Here is a 10,043-nt window from a genome sequence, read left to right on the forward strand (position 1 = left end):
AGGCTGTTATGCTCGATGAGGTTTACAAATGTTAGATGACCTTCCCAGAGCCAAAATGATATGAATAATAAGTTTGAATTCTAAAGTGAAGTATTCTCAATTATTCTCTTCCAGTGATGAATACAGAAGACGAGATGGTAGATATTGGTCTACAGACGGCTGAATTGTGTGACACAATTTTGAAAACAGAAGACTTTGATGGTCTTGAATAATGAATAATTACTGATTAATTATTAGCAGTGAAAATGTAAAAGTCAGAGAATACGTATAGAAGATCGATTTACTTTCAACTATCAAATCATGAACATTTCGATCTTCTATCCATTATTCAAAGCAATGAATGATAAATTGGTCTTGTCATGGTAAGTCGAATATTTTTCAATGTATATAAAATTAACGCCTTTTTAGTGTCTCGGAGTAGGGAAACAACTTTTTTGACAATGTAAACACTTTCTTTCTTTCTTGGAACGTTCTTGACGCAGTTAGCGCTTTTTCTTAATTATCATTTTTATATAAAATAATTCGCAAAACTGATAGTTCTAACAAACTTTGTCATTGGCATAGATTGTCATGTAATCATATTGAGTAGGTCAAATGTCATCCACGGGGCTTCCACTGATGTATTTGATGAAAAACTAATTTTAACTGTTATAGATAATATTTATAAGAACAGTATTTGTAAGATTTACACCTAAAATAAGTTCGGATCAATTATTTTTCAACCATTTCCCTGCTGTTCAAACAACGTAAAGATAACATAATTCCTGTAATTTCTCTAAACATATGTTTGTACACAATTGCACCTTACAACGTTAATTAATATGAAAAAAGACTGCACGTTGAAGGAATATTAAAAATTCATAACAGAAGTAATAAATCTACGTTACGTCATTACACAGTTTCTTCCAAATAAAATTCACCCACGTGATATACAATTGAAGCAAGTTTTTCATTAATTTTACAGAATTGTGTCTGTCATAAACTTCGTTTTATTTATTAAATTTTTTTCTTGCATTTGTATTTCGTGTCTCCAATTGTAAATTATATTCTTTTTTGTAACAATTGAAAGGTACTGGAGCTATAAACGTAAACGATTTGTACTGTCATTTTTCATGCCATATTATTTTTGAGACACATGTGCATAAAATAAAGATTTCTTGACAAGTGTAAAGTGCCACACAAGCTGAAGGTGAATACGAACTCATACGGGTCAAGAAGTCCCTGTATGCGCACATGCCACAAATCCTATTTTCTATGCTACCTCCTGTAAAAAACTACAACGTAGTCAAGTTGTTGCCTGCGGCAGCGCAGCAAACATTTATAAACCTTCAATGCTCTTACTTTTGATATTTGTTAATTTGCAGTTACGTAACAATTTAATTCGAGTAATGTAAAACAAATACAATAGCAAAAAGACCCAATTGAAGATCCACGTACATACAATATGACAGTCAGAAGTTGTTCTATAATCAAATCATGTACATTTTATCTTTTTTCAGAATGAAATAAAATATTAATTCTACATATATTATTTCATGGAAGTTACAAACTGAATTTGAGTTCTCTACGGAAGGATATTAAAAATTTGCTCACCATCTTCCCACAATTAAAAATTTTACAGACACTAAGAACAGGCTAAATTGATCTCAGTTTCCCGCATATCATCACATGTGAATCATGAAGCTGCGGATACTACTTACAGAAGATTGGATTTGTGCTCTTGAAAATTACAAACAAGGTTGAAATTTACTTGTGAATAATATAATTGAAAAATTTAAAAAGACTTTAGAAAGACTGTCACCAGTCATGGACATTTCAAAGCGGTTATTTTTCTTTTCTATTCAACCTAATCTATAGAAGATATAGAAAATTTTTTACTTTCAATTTTCTTCTGTATTTAAAAAAAAAGAGATAAAAAAAATAAATAAAAACGATTGATACCTACCAGACCTCCTAGACCCTCCATATGATATTAGTACAGCAATTACTGCTTTTATTACTGATGTATGAGAATCAAATTATGTCGCATTTTTATTTGTGGCGTGTCTAAGAGTTCAGTTTCCCTCCCAATAGTACGACTTATTTGAACATGCTGGAATTTGGATTTCGTAGGTTTGGTTACTCAATTTGGAGTAGAAATTGCATAGTTACACATCTTTGTGAAAAAGGTATCTCGTGTTCCTAAACCGTTGTTATAGTATCACCAGCAATATGTAAGAAAATGATCGATATTCACAAGTATAGCTTTGCCTTTGTATACCATTTTAATTGGAAAATTCTAAATATTAACTTATTGCAGTGAACAATAATACCAAATGTCAATTCATGATTCATGTCAGAAACATGCTGGTCTTTGATGATAGTAATTATATAGACACATATGATATGGAAATTTCTATACTCCACAGATATTCCAACTACTTGTACCAAGATCGACTGACATTTTACCACCAGAAATCGTCACTGACTTTGAAAATAGGGTAACGATGTGACTCAGTGGGGCTCCTTTGTTAAATAACCATCTAATGAAAATATTCTAGCAAATGGCAATTAATATCTACGTTATATGCAATGACGACACATTATCCTAAAAAAGATATGGGTGTATATATATATATATACACATACATACACACACATGTAAATTCATGAAAATTGCAATATCAATATTAGTTTATTAATAACAGACTTTCGTTGCTGTTTAAAAAAATCTAGAATAATTGGGCTCTGACATATGGATTACAATAGAATATAGTTTGTAATAATAGTTTGATAAGTTAGCCTTATATTGATTTTTATATTCACAATTGTTATAGTTATGGCAGTGTACTATGACTTGACTCACAAACATTCACTATACGATTGTCAGAATTTTAGAATTAAAGATGATCAATCACCACATGCGATGATGTCAAGTAGCTTTAATATCACTATCCGAATGAATATATAGTTAAATGTACAGTCAAAACATCGAAAAAGTAAGATAATTTCTTAGTTTGTACAAGTATAACTACTTCTATGACGAATTTATAAAACGTCGGAGTATGTATCCAATACCCATGATGATATTTTTTTTAGATTTTAACTGGTCGCCTCTAAAAATGTCAGCCAAAGTTTTCAAATTCCGACTTGATTTTTTTATTCAAATCAGATCAACAACATCTGTATTTCTCTTCATCATGTATAACTCAACACAAATGTTGATGATAAAATTTAATAGAAAGGACGGCTAATTTTGCATTGTGTTCATTCACACTAAAATATAAAAAAATAAATAAAAAAAACAGGTCGAAACTATCAATTCTGAAGTGAAGGTCTCAGTGTTTGAAATATGAATGCAGTTTTTTTTTATCTGCATGTTCGAAATGTTGATGAAAACCGTGGTTACTCGCTTAACATCGGTCTCTAATTTTTTTCTGTAGTTAGTCACAATGTTTTTTGGCTTAAGAACATAGGGTGAATGTGCTGATGGTCAGCTACTTCAAAAAGTAGACCCTGTGGATGGGCACTATTAAACGAATGGTTGGCCACAGCTATTTGATTACGGAAATTCATTACGTGTCAACTCATTAGCAAAGGAATTACGTTATAAAAATACAAATCTAAACTAACAAAACAATGTACATGATTACGTAAAAAATGTATATTTACAAAACTACTCATAAAAGATGATAAGTATGGATCACAGACGTATATTACAGGACTGGCAACTCCCTATGTCAGCCTTGTCATAATTGGTCCCCCTTATTGTCGGCTAGTTTCGCGTTGTATCGTCGTTTTGACTGTGGTGCGCTGACAGTCAATTCGCATGGACGATAAACATAAACGTGCAAACAAACGAACAAACAGACTTCGAAGTACATTGGATCTTTCAAATACGATTAACAGCGTGTTTCTTTTAGTTTTCATTTCAGGAAAATCGATTGTCGACACCTTATTAGTTAAAAAATTAATAAAAAAGGGCTAAATACTGTCAGCGCTATAACAGTAAAAGCCCGTACTGACAGACCATAAGTAGGCGCGATATTGCCGGAAGTTGTCAGTTCTCTACTAATATACGTCCGTGGTATGGATGAAGTGGATACATTTTTATGGTTACGGATAAGAAGTGTATACCTAATGGGAAACCACACTGCCAACTCTTGAAGCTTGATGGCAGCACCATCGTTGGTTCAAAATTCAAATTCAAGCATACAATATTACGTTAAAATTTATTTTCCTTTATAGAAGATCTTTTTTCTTCAATTGGAGAAAAGCACCATGGCAAATTAACCTGTTTAAATTCTTCGATCGTCCACACAAAATACTTTTTCATTTTGGAACACCGGAATTTCGCGGCAAAGTAGACCAACGATTGCGCGTCACCTGCAATCAGCTTGACAACTGTGGTCCCCCATTATAACAGAAGGTGAACTAAATGGATGATGATCGATTTCGCAGAAATCAGTTCTACAGGGTAAATGTTATACAGACTCGTTTCTACAGAAATTTTTCTACAGAATATTTTCCTACAGAATGGAATTCGAGATCCACATCAGAAATAATCCTACATGAATTATTCTACATGACAATTATTGTACAAAATTTTTTCTATAGAACAGTTTTATAGCTTCACACATCCAACACAATATCTGTTTGACACAACACACACACATAAATTCAACACAAATAATTTAAATCAAATTGAATCAAAATGTATAAAATCGATGATTAAATGTATGATTTTGACAATTCGATGATTACTTTGAATGTGTACTGTGTCAATCACAATTTGTAGAAAAATGTTGTGTAGAAAAATTTTCTGTAGAAAAATACTTTTGTAGAACAATTCGCCAGTAGAATAACTCATGCAGAATTATTTCTGATGTGAATCAAATTCTTTTCTGTAGAAAAATATTTTTGTCGAAACAAGTCTGTAAAACATATTCTGTAGAACATTTGATCTGTAGAACTGATTTCTGTAGTATTGAACCACATTCAACTAAATAAGTGGGCAACCATTTCTAATCTAAAGGTGACTACTAGCACATTCGCCCTACATACAATTCTTTTCTATTTCGTATCTGCATTTTGCATGTGTTTTAACTTTAATTTAATGAGGTACAACAAGCTGATCTTATTCTATCAGCAAGATTTTACATTCTCTGTCAAGTATTTTACATACCCCATATACATATAATTATGAAGCTGAAGATAGCAGCCAGAGTTAGCAGCCAAACATATTAAACTATTTGTAAATAGAAATATGCAGTTCCGTTTTATCCTCATAATTCTATTAAAGTATTGGGGATTCAAGATATTTCATAAGATTTTGATTTTCTGTCTTAATCACGTTATTCGAATGAACATTAGAACGTTTGGCTGCTCATTCTGGCTTCTGGTTTCAATCTCGTTATATGTTTACGTGCAGAGGCAACTGTTATATCTGACAATGATTTGTAAATTAAATATTATAGTTAATTTAGGTGGTCATAATGCCTGTTGCAGTATTTTGGGTTAGAATAGTGGTTACCTAAACTTTGGTTTTTCTTAATGCTGTTACGCTTACATTGGCATACCGGACAACAAATTTTTCAATAACCTTCATTATTAGTTCAAGGTTTATTGAAGACAGAATCTTTACATTCCAGGTTGAGATGTATGCTTACAACTAAAAGGACTACATCTTTCGGTTTGATGGGCACAAATTTAATCTATCCATAGCTCCTCTAGTTTTTATTATAGTTTCACGGAATTTCGTGAATTTTAATAACTTGGGATTATGTAATTTTTAATAACATATAAAAATCATGCCACTTATGACACCTATAAAAATAACGTATCAGTTCTATTGGGTAACTTCCGGACCTGGTCCTTCGATTCTTAAGGAAGTCAAGTTTAAGTCCGTTCATTAACAAAACCTAATGCGTTGACTGAAGATATGTAAAAAAGTTCTGCCCTGGGCTAATATTGCTTCTGGTTGGGTGGGTCGAGGGGTTGCTCTGCACGTACCGACCCGTCTTGTGGGATCCCAATGTTAAATCGAGAAGTCTCCTTAAATTTTCTCCCGGCTGTTCATTTCCCCAAATCATGTATTTAACCGTGAAGCAAAGTCTATAAGGTTAGCAGTCTGTATGCATCTTCAGTAAACGTTTGATGTGGTCATGTAATCATATAGGTATATAGCTCATGCTATAACTGTCGTGATTAACAATAAAGTCAAAACTTGTTTACTGATCTGTGAATCCCGGAAGAACATTAAGAATATCTATTTGCTGAACAATAAGGCTCCATATTGCACAAGTTTCAGCATGTGATTGAAAAAAATAAAAATAAATTTTATCACCCTTGCTTAGACCACCGTGAAATCCGCTTATAACACAAAACTTGAAAATTCATTTTCCAACTATTCCATTGAACCAGCTTGTTCTTTCGTAAGAGCCAATCCAACCTATTCAAGCATTAATACAATTCTTTATATGAGTATAATGTATGAGTATCTTATATTTTTGGCTCCAAAACGTGTATTAAGAATCAGTAATATTTTATCTAAATTCATTAAAAGCTAGAAAATATCGGAGGTTTATGCATCAAACAAGGGAATTATCACCAATTTTAACCAAAATAACCTGAGGTTGCAATTGTGATATCTCTATCTCTACAGTTCTGAACAGTGGTTGCGTATGTTAAGACTTCAGACTTTTTCTGAAGCTATGAATTTTCTTAACTGCACTATTTTTGTTATATACATACTCTCACGAAATTTGTCAAGTTTTTATGAAACGAAATTTCCATTGTCGGCTTACTCAAATTTTGATGTTACGATGGAAAAAGACGTGTGAAAATATCCATTTCATTTAAAAATTACTTGATCCGACCAGGTTGAAATAAAAATATGAACGTACACTTTATCTGCTCTATGTGAGAAAATTCATGAGAGTATACTTCAAGTTGCAGTTAATTCTTTAAGTCTCGGTAGATTATGAAATCTTGTTAGTACTGCAACACGTTGAAATAAAATGCGTCCAAAATTCTGGAACAAAAATTCTAGAAAATACCAATATTTGTGTTCACTGGATCATCTTGAAAATACACCCAGGTACTGTATCGACAAACACGAGAATATTCGTGTTTATTAACAGTGCGCGGAAGTGGCTCTTTTGCACAAAGTACAGCGAGTTGATGGATTCTTGTGTTTCAATGGCCCTTGTATTCAGGCCCAGAGTAAATTACGGTATTGCGACTTGTACCTATATATTTCTCATATGTATATCGGCCAGAAAATGAACTTGTGTGAATTTTCATACACTTGCAATAAAAAATTCAACTATGTATATAATAATGCAGGCCACAGCTATTTAATTGACTGTATTTTGAAGGTAAACCTCCTGTATTTTTAATTCCCGAATTATTCTGAATGCAGGCTTACCCTGAAAGTGAATTAACTTCTGATTCTAGGATTTCATTCCAGGAATTATTATTTAAGTTTAGATGACAGTATAACCCAATGTATAAATCGAGTGCGAGGTTTTATAGATATATATGTTATGTACAAACCCCGCAATCGTACAATGCGCGCATTGTAGGGATCTGTTTGTACAATCCTGGTTTATGCGGAGTTTGTACAAGTTATTCTGTACAGTGCGCGCAATGTACGTTTCGTGCCGTAAACTGCGCGCATTGTACGAGAGTTCGTTGAGGGACATCCCTTCTCCTGGAGAAATTCGGCCGTAGCTGGGGCTATTTGATTCCTACTAAATAATCCAGTTATAATTCCGCTCTGGGTTTCGATCTTATAAAATCCATCTTCAGTTACTTCCATGATGACCCCTGTATCATAATACTAGCTTTAATAATGATAATCATAGTTTCTCTATCTAATAAAAAAGTTCTGAACAAATGAAAAAGAAGTAGCAACAGGTGAAAAAGATTATAATGACAATAGTATAAAAAAGATTATAATAACAATAGTATACGCATGAAGTTGGCGGTGGAGTGAGATGCCGAAAACAAAACAAAAAGCATCTAGCAAACAAAACTTCCTATGACAGCTGTCATCGGCTGTTTATGACAGTCTTTGACAAATATCTTTATAGGTATCTGTTTCTGACACGCAAAAAATAAACATGCAAACGAGAATTATCAAGATGAATCCCGACGGGAATTGTCTTTTTCACGCGGTAGCGTATTGTGTATACGGCACTCAAGATCGGAACGCAAAGGTGAGACTGAATATCGTTTCAAATATATCATACTGGCAAACATGTCAGTAGAATTAATGAAACAGAACTCGAGGAGAGTTATATCAGAGAAGAAATAGGTTTTTTCGGATCCTGTCAATCCTTGATCCGGTTAACCGCTAAGTAAGGGCCTTCCCAGTTTCTTTGTAGTTTCGGACATTGTCCTTTCTGTCTTCGAGGTTGAAAGAGCCAGACAGAATCTCCGGGATTAAATTTTATATCCCTGGCTCGAATATCATAACGAGTTTTTAATTTGTCTGAAGCCATAGAAATTCTACTTATAGCAAAGCTATGAATTTCTTCTACTATGGGGAAAATAATAACTGTAGCAAAATAAGTCGCCAAATGCAATTGGGGATGCATGACATCGGGGATTTTGTACATGTGAGAGGATTCGTTTACGAAAACAATCTGAGTAGACCTGCATAGGGAGCCACTAGCAATTTCGGGTTGATCGGAAACAACCGATCAACAGTTGCAGACCTGTCATCAAATCAGCAGAAATAAATTCACCTGTCTAACAGACACTGTACAAGGAAATAGTGAGGCGTGTAGCGCCGAGATGGGGTTGGCGCGCGAAGCCCGCAGGGGCGCAGCCCCTAGCAAGAGAAAAATAAATAGAATCAGCAAGTTACCTATTAAATTCTTTGAATCGGCCTTGCTCTTGTCAACATCGGAGACCGGTAATAATACAACATTCCCCTCTCCAACGGCTTGAACTTAGCATCACTAGCGAGTTTCATTTTTTTTGCTTGCTTTTCTAGGCCTTGAAATGCAACCTCATGACTTCGCTTAATACTCTCGTGAGTCTCGGCTATAATTTTTTCTTTAGGAATTGAAGATAAACTGGAGGTGGAATTATTTAAAAGTTCTTCAATTTCTTCTTCCGTATTGAATAATGCTAACATTTCATGTGGCAATGCCGAGTCCTTCAACCCTAATTTCGCTTCTCGACCAAAGTATCGCCCGGTAAGGTGACTGCTTGATTCCCGTATGGAAGCTATTGTTTTTCTGAAATTGAACGAAACGCAAGCCCTCACTCCATTTTGTCGTATTATTATGTCATCCACGCCCGCAGCATATCTTTCACATCTCGACTTGATCTCTCTACGCTTCCCTGGCTCTGGGAGTGGCGAGGTTTCCCATGGACAATTTTTAATCCAGGCCACAAGAGCGAGAGTTCATTTATGATCGAATTCACGAATTCACGTCCATTATCTGACGGAACACTGCAGGAGCACCGAATACACAAAACAAGTCAATCAAAACGTATGCCACTTCTGCAGCGGTCTTCGTTTTTAAAGGCCTGAGGAGTACAAATTTCGTCAAATGCTCTTGATAATTTAAAATAAACTTGTAGTCTTGATCTTTGCAAGATTGCATATCAATGAGATCCACTTGCGCCCGGGCACTTACTTCTTTGAACAATTATGGTTTCACTACGACACCCTTTTTCGGAAAAAATTTTACACATATATTTTCGTACGATAAAAATCTTTGAACTGTTTTGAAAAACTGCTTTAAGACATTCCTTGTGCATACTCTTTTATCACGGAAGGCTCATATTTATTTGGAAGATACATAAAAGAACACACATAGAACCACTATTGTCTGAAAATTTGTGAAAAGAATGTTCGATTAAAATTCTATTGGTATTAAAATAGTAATAAAAACTAAAATTTTATGAACCCATTCGACCTTGCACGCAAAATTCACTAACATGAAGAATTTATTTTTCGTGCGTCTTGAGTATCTGTGCATCACGCATTTTTACTGTTATCAAAAACGGACCGTTGACAATCACAATCGCGACTAATTACAGGA

At 34.1% G+C, this 10,043-nt stretch overlaps 1 protein-coding gene across 12 annotated transcripts in view; it reads left to right on the plus strand.

Annotated features, from left to right (window-relative positions):
- The window catches only part of LOC124186317 (zinc finger protein OZF-like), a 79,842-nt gene extending 73,043 nt beyond the window's left edge, over positions 1–6,799 (plus strand). For 11 of the 12 annotated variants that reach the window (XM_046577909.1, XM_046577908.1, XM_046577910.1 and 8 more), the window contains one exon: positions 115–6,799. In XM_046577909.1, the coding sequence (XP_046433865.1) occupies positions 115–212 (98 nt within the window). In that variant the 3' untranslated portion in view covers positions 213–6,799. The remainder of the gene's footprint in view (positions 1–114) is intronic. The other variant, XR_006871625.1, reaches the window with a different exon arrangement.
- Positions 6,800–10,043: the final 3,244 nt, after the last annotated feature.

This window comes from Neodiprion fabricii, chromosome 7 (assembly GCF_021155785.1).
Source record: "Neodiprion fabricii isolate iyNeoFabr1 chromosome 7, iyNeoFabr1.1, whole genome shotgun sequence".
Lineage (NCBI taxonomy): Eukaryota > Metazoa > Arthropoda > Insecta > Hymenoptera > Diprionidae > Neodiprion > Neodiprion fabricii.